This window comes from Ornithorhynchus anatinus, chromosome X3 (genome assembly GCF_004115215.2).
Source record: "Ornithorhynchus anatinus isolate Pmale09 chromosome X3, mOrnAna1.pri.v4, whole genome shotgun sequence".
Classification (NCBI taxonomy): Eukaryota; Metazoa; Chordata; class Mammalia; order Monotremata; family Ornithorhynchidae; genus Ornithorhynchus; species Ornithorhynchus anatinus.
This window is the reverse complement of record NC_041751.1, coordinates 26339574-26362572: the sequence shown is the minus strand read 5'-3', so window position 1 is coordinate 26362572 and position 22999 is coordinate 26339574. Positions and strand designations below refer to the sequence as shown.

The 22999-nt window shown below is 42.1% G+C and overlaps 1 protein-coding gene across 1 annotated transcript in view; it reads left to right on the top strand.

Moving 5' to 3' along the window:
* CAMK4 (calcium/calmodulin dependent protein kinase IV) overlaps window positions 1-22999 on the top strand; it is a 242086-nt gene that overhangs the window by 92247 nt on the left and 126840 nt on the right. Inside the window, exon 2 of the mRNA XM_007672810.3 lies at window positions 13225-13303. Within this exon, the coding sequence (XP_007671000.2) occupies window positions 13225-13303 (79 nt within the window). The remainder of the gene's footprint in view (window positions 1-13224; window positions 13304-22999) is intronic.

The window sequence follows — 22999 nt, the reverse complement described above, 5'->3', positions numbered from 1 at the left end:
ATTTTGTGGTTACTGTAACTAAATGCTGTGATTACTGATAAAACTTCCCTGCCTCTCATGCTTTGGCCCAAAGGAATTGCATAGAAATGGCAGTTTAAGGGGGAGCAAATAAGTCCTACAGTACTTTTGTATTGTTATGGCTATCTTTGGATTCAATACTTTGGGGATTTTATGCTGCAGTCCAAAAAAGCTTGGCACTCAGAAGAATTAGAGGCTAAAGGAGTTAAGAATTAAGCTAAGTATTGTTAAATACCTATAAAAGCTACACATGCACATACTGATTGATTGATTGACATGATGAACGATATTAATAACCGTTAAAATTATGTCCCGATGACTGGGATTGTATTTATTCTTTCCTTATGGATCAGGAAAGGGAGGAGGTTATGGTGAGAGGGGAGAGGTGAATGGCTAAAGAAAGGTGGTAAAAATGGGGCTCAGCTTCAATAATTACAACAATCTGAGTAATAATGTCTTTTGAGGCCTAGTTTAGAGCTCTTAAAGCCTCTTAAAAGCTCTTAAAGCTCTTAAAGACTAATGGGAACTTTCCAAATCTCCTTGGTTAACCATTCTTAGTGTCACAGATTCAAAAATGCCCAGCCAGTAATGTAATCATTTCAGCTGTTGTTTACCTTGTTCTTTGCTGGTAGAAAGTTTAGAGTATGTGTCTTGTGTTGTAGTTGAACACTGTAAAATACTGACAGTGGTAGTGCTGGAGAGCATTAAAAAGTGTCTGAGTATCTCACAATGCAGGATGTCTGAGATGCACTTTGAGACAAGTACCAAGTGGCTTTCAGCTGTGCCCAAGTGGGCAAGATTGGATGTTTAACTGGATCCAATGAGATGCATATTTTAATCCTTTTCCAGGGTGCTGCTGTAGGATTCTAGCCTCATTTTCATCACTAGGGAGAATAAATAAGAATATACCTGCTATCCTTGAAAACATGTCTAATCTAAAATCCAATGACAGGAATAGGCTTGTTAGATAATGGCAAATTGATCCAGAGAATAAAAATAAACACAGCTGCATATATGATTTTGATGTTTGATTGGCAAGTCTTTCCTATAGCTAGAGTCTTTTAAATTACACAGGAACAAGGATTAGAGAACCCTTTCCAGAAATTCAAATAAGAGATCAATACTTTTAAATAAAATACATTTTTTTAACCATGGTTTGGCAGGTCAAAGTTTTTGCCAAAGAGTCTTACTCTTTGCCTGAGATTTACATTTGACATCCAGTACCAAGAAATTGATGAAAAAAATGTCATGTGCCTTCAGTTTCATGATGAAAAACAACTGCTAATCCCTCTTGTCATACAGTCTAATAATTTGTCTCAGTTTATAATATGGCCGAGATGAGAAATGAGAACTGTTGGGTAGAGCGGAATGGGGGGGGGATTGTGAGGGTCCAGAGGTGGATGTCATCCAGAACAAATGGGATGTCATGGGGATGTGACAAATTTTTACATTAAACATGCCCAGTAGGATATGCCCCTCTCAGGGTCACACCTAGAGAGTTTCCAGTACCTTGCCAGTCTCAACTACGGAAGAGAGAGAGTGTCAAGCAGAGGCCTACCCATTCCATTCCTAGATTGGGCAGTGGCTAGCAAGCGGAAGCCAATCTGCTACAAGTCAAAACTCACCTAATGCTGGGCAGCAGCGACATGGGAGAGAGTCGAAGGCAGAGACCTTGATTTTACCGTGCAGAAGAAGGCGATGACAAACCACTTTCGTATTTTTACCAAGAAAACTCTATGGATACACTACCAGAATGATTGCAGATGGATGTGAGGTATTCTGGGAGAGATGTGTCCATGGTGTCGCTATGGGTCGGAGATGACTCGACAGTATAAGACAAGACAAGTAGGATATGAGGCTGGCCCCCAAAGCAACCAACCCAGCTGCCAGCTCTGTTGCATGGTCTTTTTTTTCCTCCTTCTTCTTTTTAATATTTAAGCACTTACTATGTGTTAAGCACTGTTCTAAGCACTGGGGTAGATACAAGTTCATTAGGTCGATCCCAGTCCCTGTCCCACATGGGGCTCACAGTCTAAGTAGGAGGAGGAATGGGAATTTAATCCCCATTTTACAGTTGAGTCACCGAGAAGTGAAATGACTTGCTCAAGGTCACGCAGCAGGCAATTAGAGCCATAATAAGAACCCAGGTCCTCTGACTCCCAGACACATGCTTTTTCCACTAGCCTTTGGATCTGGGGTTTCTTTTGGAAGGCAGCAATGTTCTGGAAAGAGGGGAGGTGGGCTGGAGCAGGGAGCAGGAATCCCCTTTGGCTGATATGATCTACAGGGGCAGTGGTCCATCTAGGGGAGTCAGGGGAGACTTGTCCTACTTGCTTGGCATAGAGCTGGACCCTGCTCTCTTCTTCCTCTATTAGAGAAGCAGCGTGGCTCAGTGGAAAGAGCCTGGGCTTGGGAGTCAGAGGTCATGGGTTCGAATCCTGGCTCTGCTATTTGTCAGATGTGTGACTGTGGGCAAGTCACTTAACTTCTCTGTGCCTCATCTGTAAAATGGGGATTAACTGTGAGCCTCATGTGGGACAACCTGATTACCCTGTATCTACCCCAGCGCTTAGAACAGTGCTCTGCACATAGTAAGTGCTTAACAAATACCAACATTATTATTATTATTATTATTATTATTATTATTCCCCCACCTTGCTGTCTTCATTCCTCCCTAGCCGACCTTCTAACTACTTCACCCTTTTCCCTCTCACCTCCCACTCCTCACTCGAGTTGTCGCCGTCCCCCCCGGCTTGGATCTCCCTCCCCACATTCAGATCCCTCCTAAAATCCCACCTCTTCAATAAGCTTTCCCCGATTTAATTTCCCAACATCTTGAGCCGTATCATCCCTTCATCCAACTCTAGCACTTTGTTTATGATGCTTTTTAACTGTTTACTATGTGCCAGTCACTGAAATAAGCCCTGGAGTAAATAAAAGAAAATCAGATTGGCCATAGTCCCTGTCCCACATGGGGCTCACTGTCTTAATCCTATTTTATAGATGAGGTAACTGAGGCACAGGGAAGTGAAGTGACTTACCCAAGGTCACACAGAAAACCAGTGGCTGAGATGGGATTAGAATCTAAGTTGGGGGGAATTTATGAATTTATTTACACCCTCTTTAATACTCAAGTATCTATGTCTGCTCAGTTTCTTTTTTTGACCACTCCAGTTGTAAATAGTTTGATGCTTCTCTCCCCCATTAGAACATAAGCTCCTTGTGGGCAGGGAATGTGTCACATTGTTATGCTGTACTTTCCAAGTGCTTATTACAATCGCCAAGTGAGCGCCTAATAAATTCGGCTGCTGCTATTACAGTGGATTATAAATTCGTTGTGAGCAGGGAATGTCTGTTTATTGTTGTACTTTCCCAAGCACTTAGTTCAGTGCTCTGCACACAGGAAGCGCTCAATACATGTGATAGACTGAAGGACTGACTGCAAGTAGTACAGTGAAAACCCCTACATGGCAAGGAACGTGTTTTTTGATTCTTTTGTTCATCTCCAAGTGCCTAGTACAAAATTCTGTACACAATACGTGCTCAATCCATACTAATGTTTGACAGGCTTCACTTGCTGCTGGAGGAAGGGAGGACCCGATAGGTTGCAATCAGGATGTGGTAACTTCATTTAGAGGCTTCAGAAAGTTTGTGGAGCCAAGAGGTAAAATCAGAATACTAGTAAGAATTCTGATAGATGCTAAGCACTTACTAAGTGCCAAGCACTGCACTGAGCACTGGGGTGAGTACCAAACAAGACAGACACAGTCCCTATCCCACATGGGACTCATAGTCTGTGGGAGGGAGAACTGGTATTGAAGCCCCACTGTACAGCTTTAGAGCCAGACTCTGCGGGAAGCAAATATATGTTGTTAATGTGAAATAGGCTATTTCTTATCAGTATTAGAATTTATAGGCTTTGTGCTCTCCCATAGGTTGATGTACTTTAGAAATTGCAGTTTGGGAAATTCTTCTGTGTTTAAAAACCATTAGAAACATAATTGGTGAGTGCTTGTCCCAGCAAAGTAAAGACAAACGGTACATAGGCACTTTTCTCAAAGCCACGCCAGTTAAAAGGAAGACTGATTTGTAATTTCCCTCTTTGTAGCTGGACCATAGTGCTAAACTGCATTAACACTGTGCAATCATATTTTACCCCCCAGAAGCTCTGATCCGAATGCAAGCATCATTTTTTTTTTATCCACTTAAAAATGGACTTGAACTTTACCTGGAATCCTGTAAACACATAATAGTTGGTCAGCCAGTCGCCAGTAGATTTGCCCCAAGTCAGCTAGTGGTTGGGCTCATTATGTTACTGGATAAACATTTGAATTTGCCTTGAAGAAAAACAGAGTAGCTTTGTTTCACTTAGAGACAGACAGGCGCCTTCAAGGCAGCCCGACTGTAGAAGCAGTGTGGTCTAATGGAAAGAGTATGGGCCTGGGAGTCAGGGGATCTGGGTTTTAATCCTAACTCTGTCTGTGTCTACTGTGTGACCTTGGACCAGTCACTTCACTTCTCTGTGTCTCATTTACCTCATCTTTAAAATGGGGATGAAGACTGTGAGCCCTTCGTGGGACAACCTGATTACCTTGTATCTACCTCAGAGCTTAGAACAGTGCTTGGCCCATAGTAAGTGCTCAACAAATACCAACATTATTGTTATTATGTCCAACTGATTAGCTGCCTCCTCTCTGACCTCCCTGCCTCCTCTCTCCACTCTAGTCCATGTGTCACTGTGCTGCTTGGATCATTTTTCTACCAAAACATTCAATCCAAGTCTCCCAAATCCTCAATAACCTCCAGTGGTTGCCCATCCACCTCTGCATCAAACAGAAACTCATTACCTTTGGCTTAAAAGCACTCACTGTTTGCCCCCTCCTATCTTATCTCTCTGATCTTCATTCATTCAATAGTATTTATTGAGCACTTACTATGTGCAGAGCACTGTACTAAGCGCTTGGGATGAACAAGTCGGCAACAGATAGAGACAGTCCCTGCCGTTTGACGGGCTTACAGTCTAATCGGGGGAGACGGACAGACAAGAACAATGGCACTAAACAGCGTCAAGGGGAAGAACATCTCATAAAAACAATGGCAACTAAATAGAATCAAGGCGATGTACAATTCATTAACAAAATAAATAGGGTAACGAAAATATATACAGTTGAGCGGACGGGTACAGTGCTGTGGGGATGGGAAGGGAGAGGTGGAGGAGCAGAGGGAAAAGGGGAAAATGAGGCTTTAGCTGCGGAGCGGTAAAGGGGGGATGGCAGAGGGAGTAGAGGGGGAAGAGGAGCTCAGTCTGGGAAGGCCTCTTGGAGGAGGTGATTTTTAAGTAAGGTTTTGAAGAGGGAAAGAGAATCAGTTTGGCGGAGGTGAGGAGGGAGGGCGTTCCAGGACCGCGGGAGGACGTGACCCAGGGGTCGACGGCGGGATCTTCTACTATAGCTCAGCCCACACACTTGGCTCCTCTAGTGCCATCTTACTAACTGTGCCCTGATGTCATCCATCTCGCCGCCTACCCCTTTCCCATGTCCTCCCTCTAGTCTGGAACTTCCTTGCCCTCCATATACATCAGATCACCACTCTCCCCACCTTCAAAGCTTTATTAAAGTCACATCTCATCCAAGAGGCCTTGCCCGATTAAACCCTCTTCTTCCCAGCTCCCACTCCCTTCTGCATCGTCTCTGTATTTGAATCTGTGACCTCTGGGCATTTAATATGTGCCCCACTCTTAATCCCATAGCATTTAAGGTTATCTGTATGTATTATAAATTATACTAATGTTTGTCTGCCCTTCTACACGGTACGCTCATTGTGGGTTTACAGTTCACGTTTCCCCACTCCTCAAGAGGCTTCACTGGTTGCCCATCCGCTTCTGTATCAAACAGAAACTCCCTACCTTTGGTTTTAAAGCACTCAATCACCTTACCCCTTCCTACCTCACCTCGCCGCTATCCTACTACAACTAGCCCACACTTTTTGCTCCTCTATTGGAAAAAGCATCGTGGCTCAGTGGAAAGAGCACGGACTTTGGAGTCAGAGGTCATGGGTTCGAATCCCGGATCAGCCATTTGTCAGCTGTGTGACTTTGGGCAAGTCACTTCACTTCTCGGTGCCTCAGTTACCTCATCTGTAAAATGGGGATTAAGACTGTGAGCCCCACGTGGGACAACTTGATTCCCCTGTGTCTACCCTAGCGCTTAGAACAGTGCTCGGCACATAGTAAGCGCTTAACAAAGACCAACATTATATCTCTATCTCTTCTCTCTCGCTGCTGACCTCTCGCCCACATCCTGCCTCTGTCCTGGAACACCCTCTCTCTTCATATCGGACAATTACCCTCCCACTTTCAAAGTCTTATTGAAGGCACATCTCCTCCACGACGCCTTCCTTGACTAAACCTTCATTTTCTTTTCTCCCATTCTCTTCTGCTTCACTCTGATTTGTACCCTTTATTTACCCTGACCCCACAGCACTTACGTACATATCTTATTTATTTATATTAATGTCTGTCTCCCCCTTTGGACTGTAAGCTTGTTGTGGGCAGGGAATGTGATTGTAATATTATATTGTACTTTCCCAAGTGCTTAATACAGTGCTCTGCACCCAGTAAGTGCTTAATAAAGACAACTGATTGATGGATTGATTAATCCTTCTGTTTGTGTCTGTTGGCCATTCCCCTTCCTCTCCCTTAGATTGTGAGTTCCTTGAGGGCCAGGGATCTATGTAATTATTCCTCCATCACATTTACTGAGTGCTTACACTGTGAGACCACTCTATTAAGTGCTTAGGGGAGTACAATGCAGGCTTTTAAATGCATGTAGGGGAGTACAATCAATGGTATTGAGCGCTTATTATGTTCAGAGTACTGTACTTGGGAGAGTACAATGCAACAGAATGAGCAGACATGCTGCCTTCGTATTCATTCATTCAATAGTATTTATTGAGCGCTTACTATGTGCAGAGCACTCTACTAAGCGCTTGGAATGTACAAATCGGTAACAGATACAATCCCTGCCCTTTGACGGGCTTACAGTCTAATCGGGGGAGATAGACAGACAAGAACAATGGCAATAAATTCGTATTATAATTTAAACAATAAATTCATATTACAAGCTTACGGTCTAGAGTTACAGTGGAATTGGTAGACACATTCCAATTAAACGTATTTATTGAGTATTTACTATATGCAGACAGTAAGGACCCTAATAATGACAATTCTTAAGCTCTTGTACTATATGCCAACTTTTTTCTGTGTGGTACTCCATTTTTTCAGAACTCATCTTATTTCAGGACTTTTGCCCAGTGTCATGAAAAACCCTTCTGGATGGATAAAGTGTTGCTTTTTTTCTATTTTGCAAATCTGGTCATCCTAGAATAGTAACCATAGCATAGCTCATATTTTTCCTCCTTTGTGATTTTACTGTGAACAATCATAAAGGTTTTCCTCTCGGTTAAAAAAAAAAAATAGCTTTTGCTCAAATAGCTTTTGCTCAATAGATGATAGGCTGCTTGTTCTGCCTTCTGTCAGCAGAGTCCTGAAAGTTTGAAATTTTATTTCATATGACATTATCTTTACAGGACATTTTAGGCAAAGATGCACTTTAAACTGACATGCTGGTTTAAAAAAAAATCAATGTAATGGTTGGAAGTAATAATTCAAAATTCTCAAATGGAATGATTTTCTCTCGTCAAAATCAAAGCTGAAAAAATCTGAATCACAACTGAAATAGTCTATTTCTTCATACATTAGTTGTTCACCCTTTGACTTGTCCACTCAAAAAGTATTAAGACCTGGGCATTCAAGTTGACACTCTTCAGAAGAATAATTCCATGATGTAGTAACCCAATCCAGAGCCCCGTTGCTTCTTGTAAAATTGGAGGACATTTTATAATGATTCTTTTTCACGTCTTACCATATGGAAGTGAGAATGAAGCATACTGTAAATGAACAATATGAACAATGAACAGTTTTGACTAAGTGTACTAAAAGGTTTTTAAATGCATTTAAATCAGTGGGATGGTCTACTGTCCTGAAGTAGCCTATTCCTCTCCAGTTAGGGGAAGAAGCTTAAGGTGAAGTGGAATACCAAGTGAATCCATAACTCTAATGATAGCGTGCCCACCGGACGTTCTCTTTGCAGCTAGAAAGCCCTAAGCCATGGTCCATAGTTCCTGGCATGACAACAGGTCACACTCTTCTTGTAGATCAGGGAGAAGTGCTGCCTACATACTAGCTTTTAGTAAACTCATTATGGGCAGGAAACTTATTTACCAACTCTATTGTATTGTACTCTCCCAAGTACAGTGCCTGGAACAAAATAAGTGCTCAATAATTATCATTGATTGATAGTAAGCACAGAGTATCTGTTTTGCCATCAGTTCTCACTTAACCAATACCTTAATTGATGGCTAAGGAACACCTCACAAGGCAGCAATTCTGTTTTCTTTAGTGTAAAAATGACCAAGTCTGAAAGAAAGTTTCTTCCGGCTTCTGGTCTTCTCAACATTTCTCCTATCCCTGGGTAACCTTGAAAACTTTTTATGATGCTTCTAATCTTGTATTTCACATAAAGTTCTTAGATTTAGTGTTCTTTTTGGGTAAGACTAAAAAATGTGTAAGGCTCCAAGTATTCTTACAACCTACATCTATTATAAATAATAATTGCAGCATATTACAGTGTAAGTGCTAGTTGTCTAATTTTCCCATCCAATTTAATTTCCAAAGTTTCATAATTTAAAGAATAGAAAGAGCAAGACCTGAATGTTAAATGCCATAACTTGCCAATATCTTGGAAAGTGCAATAAAATTATAGCTCTTGTTTAGAACAAAGAACTCTTTTCTTTGCTGATAATTAGCATTCACATTCAGCCAGTAATGATCTCCTCCCACAAGTTGCCCTTTTGGCTCTTATGCATGAAGGAAGCTTGGGAGGTGTTTTATTTTGGGGAGATTTCTATGGTTAAATTCCATCTCACCTAGAATCACATAAGCAGCAAGCCAGAAAGGTCCTTAAGAGGTTATTTGGCTAAACCCTGCCCTGGGCACTTAAAGTGATGATTCACCTAAATCATCCAAAATAAAGATGATTGTCAAACTTATTTTTCCTGTTCTTCAGGGGTGGAGAGCCTTAAAATTCTTCCTTCAAGTTTCAATTTAAGACTGTTTCCTCTGTGAAATGGAAAGCAACTGGTTCTCCTTGAAATAGGCCTTCATTTACTTGAGGCTAGGTATTACTTTATTGGCCCATAAAATGCTCTGGATTATAAACTGCACCTGGGGTTTCAAATGAAAAATTAATGAGGAGGTTGCCAAATGAAAGAAGGGGAGGAAACTAAGATTAAATACAAGATTATCTTGTATCTACCTCAGCTCGTAGTACAGTGCCTGACACACAGCCAATCGCATTCTTCTAGCACATACTGTGTGCAGAGCATTGTACTAAGCACTTGGGAGAGTACAATGTAACAGACCCGGTCCCTGCCTACAATGAGTTTACAGCCTAGTAAGTGCTTAACTAGTACCATAATAAAAGAAGTTGAGGAGTTAATGTTTTCATTTCCAAACAATGGTGCTTCCTGTTATTTACAGTCCTTATCCCATACCATACACTGAGAAAGGGCAGAAGAGAAATGAGATGGTGGAAAAAGAGTGGAGGAGAAGAATGGATAATAGGAGGGTGAAAGGAGAGCAGGTGATGGACAGAAAAGATCCTTTTTTCCCCAAATATGGGACAGAAATGTACACAGAGCCACAAGCTTATCAACAGCCACACAAACACAAAGTCCTATGTGCAGATTTATAATAATGGTATTTGTTAAGCACTTACTGTGTGCCAGGCACTGTACTAAGCACCGGGGTGGATACAAGCAAATCAGGCTGGACACAGTCCCTATCCCACATTGGGCTCACAGTCTCAATCCCCATTTTACAGATAAGGTAACTGGGGCACAGAGAAGTCAAGTGACTTGCCCGGAGTCATACAGCAGACAAGTGGCAGAGGCCAAATTGGAACCCACGGACCCTCAGGCCCATGCTCTGTCCATTATACCATGCTGCTTGGCTCCAGACAAAAGGAGTAAGCAAACAACCCAGGTTTCCTGTCATTCTACATATGTCTCCTCTTGCCTCCCCAAAATCCCCACTTCACATGGTAGCAGTCCTCTCTACAACAAGCAGAACCAACTCACCATTGGCTTTAAGATACTCATTCAGCTTTCTCTCCTTCATTCGATCATGTTTATTGAACACTTACTGTGTGCAAAGCACCACGCTAAGCACTTGGGAGAGCACAATATAACACACATTCCCTGCCCATAACAAGCTCACCATCTAGAAATAATAATAGTATTTGTTAAGCCTTTACTATGTGCCAAGCACTGCACTCAGCACTTGGGTAGAGACAAGATAATCCGGTCCGGCACAGTCCCTGTCCCACACAGAGATCACAGTCTAAGGGAGGGAGAAGAGATGTTTAATCTGCATTTTACAATTGAGGAAACTGAGGCCCAAAGAAGTGAGGTCACGCAACAGGCAAGTAGCGGAGCCATTCTCTTCTACTACACCCCCGCACTCTCTCTCTGTTCCTTTATTTATTGTATCTCATTCTTTTTTTTCCTGAAGCCAATCTCTTGTCCATGCCCTTCCTCCCGCTGAGAACTCCCACTCCCTTCAAATTCAACATGCCACAGCTCTCTCCATTGTCATAGACCTGAAATCACATTTCCTTCAGATTTTCCTCGATTAATTTCTAATCTCCCCTACTGCCTAGCCTGCATGTCTGCACCACCGAGTAAATACTCACAAACTCCTGTAAGCATTTTTGAACGTGTCTTACATACCCTATTACTGAGGCACCAACTTATGTACATATCCCATTTGCCCTCTTCTATCTGTAATTCATTTTAGCATCGGCTTCCCCCAGATAGATTGCAAGCTCCTTGAGGGTAGGGGTCATGTCCACTAATTCTGTCGTACTCTTCCAAATGTTGAGTAAGGTGCTCCAAGTAAGCGCTCTGTAAATACTCTCGATTTCTTGGATTTATTTTATTTTTTTTTTTAGATTCATCTGTGCAGCTCTTTTAGATCTGGGTTCTACCACCATCTCTCACCACTGGCTCATAGAATATAAAGCATTTTTAGACAACTTTTTTTCTATTAAAACATCAGTCTTAGGGGTTGATTAAATTTAGTAAGCCACCCCTTGGACTTCTCTTTTCAGATGGAATAACGCCAACTCCTTTAACCTTCCTTCTTAGGTCCTATTTTATATCCCTTTAATAATTTGTGTTACTCTCTTTTCTGAACCTTGACTGATCCCCATGGCTTCTCCACATGTCCCCTAAACTGCAGAAACTAAAACTGGAAACATTAGCGAAGACCTTCAGAGATGAAACTTTGCTACAAATGGAGAAATATTTTACTTTGGACACAATCTCAGTCTTTTAACAAAAGCTAAACTACCATTTACAACTCTTCTTTAAAACTACTTCTCTGTTCTCAAGACTTTCTGTAAAATAACAAATCATTAGCATCCTTCCCCCACTTAAGGGGGTCAAAGCTTGCTCCACTTTATTTTCTAGCGAAAGACTGTCAATGAATCAATTGAACTTAGCTCCTTATATCTTCCCAGATACTTTCTCTGCACACAGTAAGAGCTCAATAAAGACCACTGATGGGTAATTACGTGCAGAGTCCTGCAGCAAGCACTTGAAAGAGTATGATACAATTAGAAGGCGTGATCCCTGCCCTCAGAGAGCTTATGATATAGAGGCATTTATATTTTAGAATTTTTTTCATGGTACTTATTAAGCACTTACTAAGTACTGGGCTAGATACAAGATAATCACGTTGGACACAGTCCTTGTCCCACATGGGGCGAACGGTCCAAGTAGGCGGGAAACAGTGCCCTGCACGTAGTAAGTGCTCAATAAATACCATTGATTGATTGAAACAAAATTCCTTAAATTCAACAATTCTTGCCGGCATGTTTTCTTTAATCACTTTTACATTCCTTAATGTAATCTTTTTAACGAGAAAACTCAATCCCCTCATCATTACATTTCTAGAAAAATCCCTCATAGATAATCTAGTAAAAACCAGAAATCGTTCAATAAACATACACTGTTCATTCATGTGTTTATTCCTGAATGTCACATCACCAGATAACCATGAAATCATCATCTTCAGTAGTGTTTTAAGCACTGATGCTAGGCACAATACTAAATGAGTTATGCCACTAATTTGGCTGTGCTTTAATATTTACAGTCTAAAATAGACAGCACTGATGCAGGCCGATCTGAAAGGACACAATGACAACTGAATCAACATTAAACAAAAATAGAAATGCAATAAATAAAACCACTGTCATGGTTTAAGAGTTCAGTCCATTGTGTGTGTGTGTGTGTGTGTGTGTGTGTTGGGGGGGAGGAGGGAGAGAGAGAGAGAGAGGGGGGAGGAATTGCATTGGCAGTTGGAGCTTTCTACCCTTAAGTATCTGTTCCCAGTCCCTTTTCCCTCTCTTTATTTTTAGATTGTGAGATTCCCCCAAGGGCCAGGGTCCATGTTTAATTCCCACCTTTGTATTCTTTCTCAGCACTTAAGTACAGTGCTCTGCAGGCAATAATGCTTAATAAAAACTATTTCTACTACTATCACAACCACCGGTGGGATCCTGAGTAGAAATTCACCATTGTGTATTAGATAATGTATTAGTTTCATAGTAGTGGGAAAATTTTGTGCTCTGTCAACAAAGGCAAACTCCACATTAAAAACAAATGACATTTGGGTAGGCGGCAAGTATCGGGATCTGCTTGAACAAAGAATGCCAGAGGATGATTTAGCTAGTGCCTTAAATACGTTTGATTTGGCCAAAGGTTTACAGAGAAATAGGAGAGGGGGCAGTGATCATTAATACCATTTCTTAGAAAGGGAAATTGATTATCAAGATGCCTTTTGAGCCAACATCTATATTTGGAGAATTATCCACCCTCCTCTAGAGCTATTGTTGAGCACTTACATCTCTGCTCAACACTGTATTAAGTGCTTGGGAGAGTCCAGTTCACTAGAGTTGGTCGTCACGCTCCCAGTCCGCAAAGAGTTCATTCAATCATATTTATTGAGCGTTTACTGTGTGCAGAGCACTGTAGTAAGCGATTTCTGCAACTTTCTTGCTAACACCTTCCTTTTCTCCTTCGAAGGGGTGCGACATCGATTGTGTACAGATGCAGACAGAAGGGGACGCAGAAGTCGTATGCCCTCAAAATGTTAAAGAAAACGGTAAGCCTATTTCTTTTTTTTCGTTTATGCCCCAAAGCAGTCCAGGACGATTAATTCAAAAGTGCTCAAGGATTCAGGCCTTTTGGCATCTAGTTTCCTATTTATATCTTGGCCATATGTATGTCGTTGATCACGTGGCTGTCTAATAGTAGTGTAAAAAGAAAAAGACATCAAAACTGAGACTGTGAGCCCATCATTGGGCAGGGATTGTCTCTATCTGTTGCCGAATTGTACATTCCAAGCGCTTAGTACAGTGCTCTGCACATAGTAAGCACTCAATAAATACCACTGAATGAATGAATGAATGAATAATAGTAGTTTCATAGTAGTGGGAAAACTGTTTGTGTTCTGTCAACAAAGCCAAACTCCACATTAAAAACAAATGACTTTTGGGTAATAATAATGTTGGTATTTGTTAAGCGCTTACTATGTGCCGAGCACTGTTCTAAGCGCTGGGGTAGACACAAGGGAATCAGGTTGTCCCACGTGGGGCTCACAGTCTTAATCCCCATTTTACAGATGAGGTAACTGAGGCACCGAGAAGTGAAGTGACTTGCCCAAAGTCACACAGCTGACAAATGGCCGAGCCGGGATTTGAACCCATGACCTCTGACTCCAAAGCCCGTGCTCTTTCCACTGAGCCACGCTGCTTCTCAAGCAGCAAGTATTCTAAATGGGACAAGAGTGAACTTCCTTGATATTCAGCAGGAGCACCCAAAACCCAGTGTGTGTCAGAGTGGCAGGAATTCTGGGTCCCATGATGCCGCGTGACCGGTCAGTTGAACGATGTATGCCCCTTTTAGGCCATTTGCTCAGTTGTTCCAACACCCTCCCGAAAGGGATTCCAAGCCATCCAGTGATCTGTCAAGGTACCTAATAAACGCTCATCCGCAAAAGGAAATAGTTATAATGTCTTGCGGGACCGTACTACTAGAACCAATCAGATGGTTTCACAGAAACCAGATACCTGAGCATGGTTCCCCATCCTTCACACATTCTGTGCTTCCAGGTCAGGCTGAGTATATGACTTGGAGTAAGGAAGGGCTTTCCTTCTAAGTACAGCCCTTAGATCCCCTCTCAGGATCGCACCTGGAGAATTTCCAGTACTCTACCAATCTCAGCTATGGGAGGGAGAGTCAAGCGGAAGCATACCCATTCCATTCCTACCTTGGGCAGTGGCTAGAAAGTGGAAGGCAAGTTGCTACAAATCAAAGCTCACACGTGCTGGGCAGCAGCGGCATGGGAAAGAGTCGAGGGTGGAGAATCAAGTTGACTGGGTGGAAGAAGGCAGTGGTTAGCCACTTCCATATTTTTACCAAGAAAACTCTATGGATAAACTACCAGTATGATTGCACATGGAGGTGGGGAGTTCTGGGAGAGATATGTCCAAGTAGTCTCTATGGGTCGGAGATGACTCGACAGCATAAGACAGCCCTTAGAGAAACTGGATTTGACATGTGGAAGATGAGAAATATCCACCTGCCAGATCCAGAAAAGCCTGGTTTAGGTTTTGGCTCTCATACACACTTGCCATATCAACATCTAGGGCAAGGGCCTGGGAGTCAGAAGGTCATGGGTTCTAATCCTGGCTCCGCCAGGCAAGTCACTTCACTTCTCTGGGCCTCAGTTGCCTTATCTGTAAAATGGAGATTTAAGACTGTGAGCCCTATGTGGGACAGGGACTGTGTCCAACCCAATTTGCATGAATTCACCCCAGGGCTTAGTACAATGCCTGACATATAGTAAGCGCTTAACAAATACCACAATTATTATTATTATTATTACTGTAAGACTTTAAGCTTCTTGGGAGGAAGGGAACACATCTCTCAAACCTGTTATATTGTAATCTCCCAAGTGCTTAGTATAGTGCTCTGCACACAGTGAGTGCTCAATAAATACCATTGATTGCACCAAGGTGGCTACTCTTTGAATCACACTGCTGCTTGATACTCTGCTGGTTCAGCACAATGAGAAGAGTTTACTTTTGGCAAGTCCTCCTGCTCACTAATAATAATAATGATAGCATTTGTTAAGCACTTAACTATGTACCAGGCACCGTACTATGTGCTGGGGTGGATACAGCAGATCGGGTTGGACACAGTCCCTGTCCCACATGGGGCTCACAGTCTGAATCCCCATTTTACAGATGAGATAACTGAAGCCGAGAGAAGTGAAGTGACTTGCCCAAGGTCACACAGCAGACAAATGGCAGAGCTAGGATTAGAACCCATGACCTTCTGGCTCCCAGACCAACGCTCTAGCCACTACACCATGCTGCTTCTCCAGTGTTTTGGGGGCGGATATGCTGTACTAAGCTTTTGGTAAATTCAGCTGTAAAGTCGGCTAAGAAGAACAGTACCATAATTAAAAAAATTAATGACTACCTTTTCTGTAGCTTGAAGAAAATTTTCATTTTCACTGAGGGGAGGTTAATACCATCAGCTGTTGATACATTGCCTGGCACAGAAGATTCACAGAATTGCATAGAGTAATGAGATTCATAATGGCACAGGTTTTCTGGAGGCAGAAAATGGAATGGCTTAAAAAAAAACCCAGAATGTAAAAGTAGAAAAATCACAAAAGAGGTTTAATTGGAGAAGGTAATTATTTCTATGCCAGTTGCAATCAATCAATTTCATGTACAATACTTTAAAAATGAGGAGTTCTAGATAGGTTTGTTTCTATGTACCATGAACTGTTCTCATAATTCTGATTGAAATTTGTGGGAGCCCTGGGCTTTAATGATAGAGTATAGAGTGGGAAAAACTCCCTTGGTTTTATATACCCGGATTCACAGAGTCAAGTTGCACTTTTTTTTTTTTAACCATGAAAATTTTTGTGTGCCTGCAGGATAGTTTGCTGAGATCCATCTGAGAGTATCCAGAACCATTCCTCCCTATTTTCCCTCTCCCAGCTGCCATGCACCATGTGTCTTTCTGGATTGCCAGGAGCAGTTTCCTTCCCCACCCACCATGCTCCAGGTGGCTTTTACAGCTGCCATGACTTCTACTACTGTAGCTATGGAAAAGCTGAATGCACTGGGATTCAACCAAACTGGGGATTGGGGTGGGGTCGGGGGAGACCAGCCACATCTCAGCTTCTAACTGTAAATGATGTTCTCGAGACACACTGTGGGTGTTTAACTTTGTGTGGGTGTGTGCCTTGTGGACATGTGCAAGGCAGCAGCTCCGCAGAAGGACCCTAACTGGATTTCTGAAATGATTTAATCAGTCATTCGTAGTAATTGATTTACTCTCCAACTGAATACTCATTGAAAAAGCAACCCCATTAACTGTGCAGAAAAACCTGGTTTGGCAAAACTATTCAGAATGGAGGCAGTAGGTTTCAGTGTGGGATTTGGGTAAAGATGTCTAGGGAAGAATATGTGAACAGTAGACTCTCTTCACTTTATATACTCCTGGGTGGAAAAAAAAAGATCTTTTGAGGAAAAGACAATTTTGAGTGAATTATCAAGTGGTGGAAATCCTAGTCGATCAATAGAATAGATTATCCACGGGGAGCAAAAAACTGTGGGTTTGCAGAGGAAGAACAACAAAACCTGAACTCTGACCTTATGGAGGTAAGTCAAAATTCCAGGATCTGTCAGATTCTCAAGTTTGTTACCTTCTGAAACAAAAATGCCTTGCTTTCAGTGACAGAGGATTTGGACACATGATGTTGTCCCCCATAGGGTAGACTGGGATCCTTCCTTTTGCCTACCTGCTCACTTGGGTGAAAACCAAATAAGTGGATGAGAGGATTTGAGTTGTATCACCAAGACTTTGATACATTTCAAACATTCACAGTTGATTGTAATCGAGTTGATTACAGTTGCAAAAAATGTTTACCCAACAGTGGATCTCTCACCAAAATTTGAGTTAAGTTGAAAGTACAGCTGCTTTCCTTAGGCAACATCTACATGGTCACCCGTGAGATCTTTCTGATTCCCTCACCCTTAGCTGTTGATCAAAATAATTGTTGATGGCATTTGTGAGGAGCCACTGTTTCTGGCAAAGGAGGCTTCCAGAAACGTCAGGAATTTGGAAGCATTGGAAAGCAGCTGAACTGAATTGGGAATGGCCGTAGAGTCTCAGGGTAATTCACTTAGCACTGTCAAAATGGAGAGCAGGAAGGTTAGCAGTAGTGGATGATGGAAAGGTAGGTTTGTTTTTCTTTTGTATTTCTCAAGTGCTTACTATGTGCCAGGCACTGCTGGGGTAGATACAAGACTATTGGGTTAGACACAGTACCTGTCCAACACAGGGCTCACAGTCTTAATCCCCATTGTACAGATGAGGTAACTGAGGCACAGTGAAGTAAAGTGACTTGCCCAAGGTCACACACAGCAGATGTGGTGGAGCTGGTAATACAACCCAGGTCCTTCTGATTCCCAGGTTTATGCTCTATCCAGCGGACCGTGTTGCTTCTCAGCCAGTTATGCATTTATGTAAAAATTAGGCAGTCCAGACAGTATTGTCTTCATTTGTTGAATGTAGTAGTCCATGATCTCTTGCCTCTGGAATAAAAGCATCATTCATTTTAGTTGCATCACTAGTAAGTGATATTGAAACATTTTCATATCTGATTCATGAAAGTCTTCTAAATTAGTTGTTCTACGTATCCTTCCACTCTTCCATCTTCAGAGCATGAGACAAAAGGCAGTATTGTTTGATAAAGCAAAACTAAATTAGTTATCATTATCGTTATTATCAATAATAATAATAATGCATTTTTGAGTGCTTACAATGTGCCAAGCACTGTACTAAGTGCTGGGGTAGATACAAGATCATCCGGTCCCATATGGGGCTCACAGCCCTAAGTAGGAGGGAGAACCGATTTTGAATCCCCACTTGGCAGATGAGAGAACTGAGTTATAGAGAAGTGAAGTAACTTGCCCAACGTCACACAGCAGACAAGTGGTGGAGCTGGGACTAGAACCCAAGTCCTCTGACTTGCAGGTCTGCCCTCTTTCCACTAGGCCACACTGCCTTCTCGAGTTCCCCAAGGCCTGATCATATGGTCAGTAATATTCCTCCATATGAAGCAAGTTAAGACCTTCAAAACAGGAGGGAGATACTATTTTGAAATGTGCACAGAGAAGGGAGGGAGGGTTATATCATAATTAAGGAGTACCTATTGTATGTTGCACTTGGAAAAGTGCAGTAGAAGTTACTCAGTCTCAAGTGTTCATCTATCATCTTTTTTCTCCCCTCCCTTTGCTTTTTTTTCTCGCCCTCTTTATTCTCCTGCTTCTTTATTTCTAGACTTAATTCTTCTATGACCCCAGACAATAGCCCCTCTCCTGTTTCGAGGTTGCAAAAAAAGTGGGGCGAAGTTATGCAAGCAAAGACAGTGTTTCAGCATGATAACTCATTTTTGATTTTTCAACATGGTAACTTCCTCCTCATGAGTGAAAATAAGTTAACATGGTACCTAACTGGGACATTATTATACCAGCCTACTACAAAACATATTAGTCCTTCTGCTTCTATTTATTTTATTAGCAGGTATTTTAAACTTGAACTGGGCTTGCATCCAAGAAAGCAAACACAGGTGAATATGAAAATATAAAATATAAACAAAGTAAAAATCGTTTTAATCTTACTTTACCTGACCTTTAGAGCTCTGATTTCTTCAGTTTTGGTAGCTTGACAAAAAAATTGTGATTCACAATTCACAAGACAGAAGTCTTATAACCCCATGGCTTCTTAAGATCCTTAAATAAGATGATCATTCATTCAGTTGTATTTATTGAGTGCTTACTGTGTGCAGAGCACTGTACTAAGCACTTGAGAGTACAAATCAACAATAAACCGATGCATTTCCTGCCCACAATGAGCTTACAGTCTAGAGGGGGCAAAGAGAGCTAATAGCCAAAGTAAAAACTGTTCCGAGATTCCCTATATTAACCAATTTTGCACAACAATCTTTTGGGTGTCGATTGTATCTTTGATCAGCCTATTTTGATTTAAAGTGGGCAGCAGTGGTGATAAGCAAGCATTTACTTGGGTGTTTGTCACTGTTCTGGGCAATATGGGAAAAGAAACATGTCTTCATAGTAAGATGAAGTACACATTTTGCTTAATTGCCTTATTTAGGGCCCCCAGACTCAGCTCTGGGTGTGCAAATGAACAAATCGTTACGGATTTATTATATCTACTCCGGCGCTTAGAAAAATGCATGACACATGCAGAAGAGAAATGGCTTTGAAATCATTTAATGATGTGTGCGTGGTGGGGGGTGGGGTGGATACTAATGCTCAATCTTTAGTCAAAATGAATAGTATAGAGAAATGTTGAGTTTTCAGATGTGAAAACAAAGATTCCCTAATTGGCATAGCTCGAAGCACATCTAGCCACACACTGAGTTCAAGAATGACATTAATGCTGATCTTCTCATTGTCTCTTCTGTGAATTCATAGTTATGTCTGAGCTTCAAAATGACATATTTCCCTTGGTTTTATCCCGGGTCTGCCTATTTAAACTGCAAACCCACAGGGTAATGATTGTGTATAACTCTCCATATTGGTCATCATCTAGCGTGCTATTGATTCTCAGGTTTGTATTATTTTATTAGCAACTATAAACATAACTCAGTTCATTAATATCTCCCTCCCCCAAGCCTAGGATTTCCAAAAACATTCTTTAATTATTTACTGCTGAAAAGAAACTGACACCAACAACCAATCTTGTTTAAAACATGTTTTATATTCCTAAAAACAGTTGGCTTAGTGGATAAGGAAGCAGGCAAGGGAATAAAGGGGCCTGAATAGAGTGCCCATAATGATAACTGTGCTATTTGTTATGTGCTTACTTTGTGCCAGGCACTGTACTAAGCAATGAGATAGATACAAGCAAATCTCTTGGCTCACAGTCTCAATCTCCATTTTACAGATGAGATAACTGAGGCACAGAGAAGTCAAGTGACTTGCCCAAGATCACACAGCAGACATTCGATTAGAATGTTAGGGTTAGAACCCATGATCTTTCGACTCCCAGGCCCATTCTCTATCCACTACGCCATGCCTATGCTCTCGGGAGTCATTCTGCAGGTTTCTTTTAACCATCAGAGTAAAGCCGAGCTACGAGTAGAGCCAATTTCAAACATTTGGCCACTTTGAAAGGGAGAAAACTGGTCTCCCCCCCCATTCCCTTCCACCTTCTTCCCAACCCTCTCCATTCTGCATGATATCATTCCATTGCCCCGTACCTACAGGTGTGAGTATGGTAGACTGTGAGCCCGTCTTCTAGACTGTGAGCCCGTTGTTGGGCAGGGATTGTCTCTATCTGTTGCCAAACTGTACATTTCAAGTGCTTAGTACAGTGCTCTGCACACAGTAAGCGCTCAATAGATACGACTGAATGAATGAAGGCAGAACGAATGAATGACTCACTGATGTGCAGTCTCAAACGTTGCCACACAGCAGTGAGCTACTCAATGATTCATTCAATACTATTTATTCAGCGCTTATTGTGTGCAAAGCACTGTACTGAGTGCTTGGGAGAGTACAGTAGAACAATAAAACATTCCCTGCCCACGAGACGAGCTTAGAGTCTTGAGGGGCGAGGGCGGTGGGGAGAGACCACTGCTGAAGACTGACCAGCCCAACTGACACTTGTCAGGAGAGGGCCTTCTCTCCATTAGCAAAGGTTTGGGGAAGGTTGGGAGATCAAGAGGCAGATTAGAAAGCTGGAACGGTAGCATTAATAGCATTTAATAATGTTGGTATTTGTTAAGCGCTTACTATGTGCAGAGCACTGTTCTAAGTGCTGGGGTAGATACAGGGTAATCAGGTTGTCCCACGGGAGACTCACAGTTAATCCCCATTTGACAGATGAGGTAACTGAGGCACAGAGAAGTGAAGTGACTTGCCCACAGTCACACAGCTGACAAGTGGCAGAACCGGAAGTCGAACCCATGACCTCTGACTCCGAAGCCCAGGCTCTTTCCACTGCGCCACGCTGCTTCCCCCATTTATTTAGCACTTACTATGTGCAAAGAACCGTACTAAGTAACGGGAAAGAAACACACAATGTATATGGCATAGGACACTGGCTTCCCGATCTAAGAATAAGAGGCAGCGTGACTTAGTGGAAAGAGCATGGGCTTGGGAGTCAGAAGACCTGCATTCTAATACCGGCTCTGCCAATGGCTTGCTTTGTGACCTTGGACAAGTCACTTAACTTATCTGTGACTCAGTTTCCTCAACTGTAAAATAGGGATTAAATCCAATTTCTGCTTAGACTGTGGGACAGACACTGTGTTCAATCTGATAGACCTGTACCTACCCCAGCGCTTAGAAAAGTGCATGACACATAGTAAGCGCTTAACAGATACCACAAAGAAACAAAAGAATTAAGGAGGGAGGGGCTTGACAACAGATACCGCAGACTGAGCAGCCCAACTGGCAGTTGTCAGGAGAGAGGCCGCCCCCTCCTTGAGTGGATGTTTTGTAAAAATTAAGCAGGCTCAGAAAGAGAGGCAAGCTCCACAAGTAGCAAATGAATAAGTGCAGCAATGAGCTCCTTTTTTTTTTTTTTTTTTTTTTAACACCCAGCGAGGAATGGATCATCAATCGCACATCGGTCTGTTTGGCTTGTCCGCGTGGGCATGATTTCATCATTAGTCAACATGAAGGAGAGCTACACTCCCAGTTCTCCCTTGGGTTTAATGAGTCAATCGATAGGATTTTATCGAGTGCTTAGAATTCACCAACAGTGAATTTTACCCAGATTTGCAGATGACTGGAAAGGCTATTATGGGACCAGCAGCATTCCGAGATCATGTATTGAGCATAGACTGTACTAATAATTATTATTCATAGTAATATTTATTATAACGGTACTTGTAAAGTGCTTACTACATGCCAAGCACTGTTCTAAGAGCTGGGGTAGATAGAATTCAATCATGTTGAACACAGTCCCTGTCCCACAGTAAGACAGTAAGAGGGAGTAGGATTTAATCCCCATTTTACAGATGAGGTACCTGAGGCACAGAGAAGTCAAGTGACTTCTCCAAGGTCACACAGCAGACATGTGGCCAAGCTAGGATTAGAGCCTCAGACTCCCACGCCCAAGTTCTTTCCACAAGGCCATGCTGCTTCTCCTCGACACCCGTGGGACTTCTCAAAAGGAGCCACCCCTTCAATAAAAACCATGCCAGGGTTGGTCGACATTTTGCAACTGGCTCTCAATATGAGAAGCAGCGTGACTCAGTGGAAAGAGTCCGGGCTTGGGAGTCAGAGGTCGTGGGTTTTAATCCCGGCTCCATCACCTGTCAGCTGGGTGACTTTGGGCAAGTCACCGAACTTCTCTTTGCCTCAGTTACCTCATCGGTAAAATGGGGATTAAGACAACGAGCCTGAAGTGAGACAAACTGATTACCTTGTATCTCCCCAGCACTTAGAACAGTGCTTGGCACATAGTAAATGCTTAACAAATACCATCATTATTATTATTCAGTTGTTGTGCTGTGTTGTCTAAGGTAGGAAACTCTACTATGGGGACCCAGAAAAGTTGGTGGCTGATATGGCTCTTATTCTATCATTCTCTTGCTGTTTTTTTCCATTCATGCAAAAGATTGGATTATTTAAACCTAATTAATCAAATGCAGTTATTAGGCATTTCTTCACTGTGTGCATTCTCTGAAAGTCCAGCGAAGGTTATCTTTGGTGGTAGTGAAGTATATAAGGTTCTC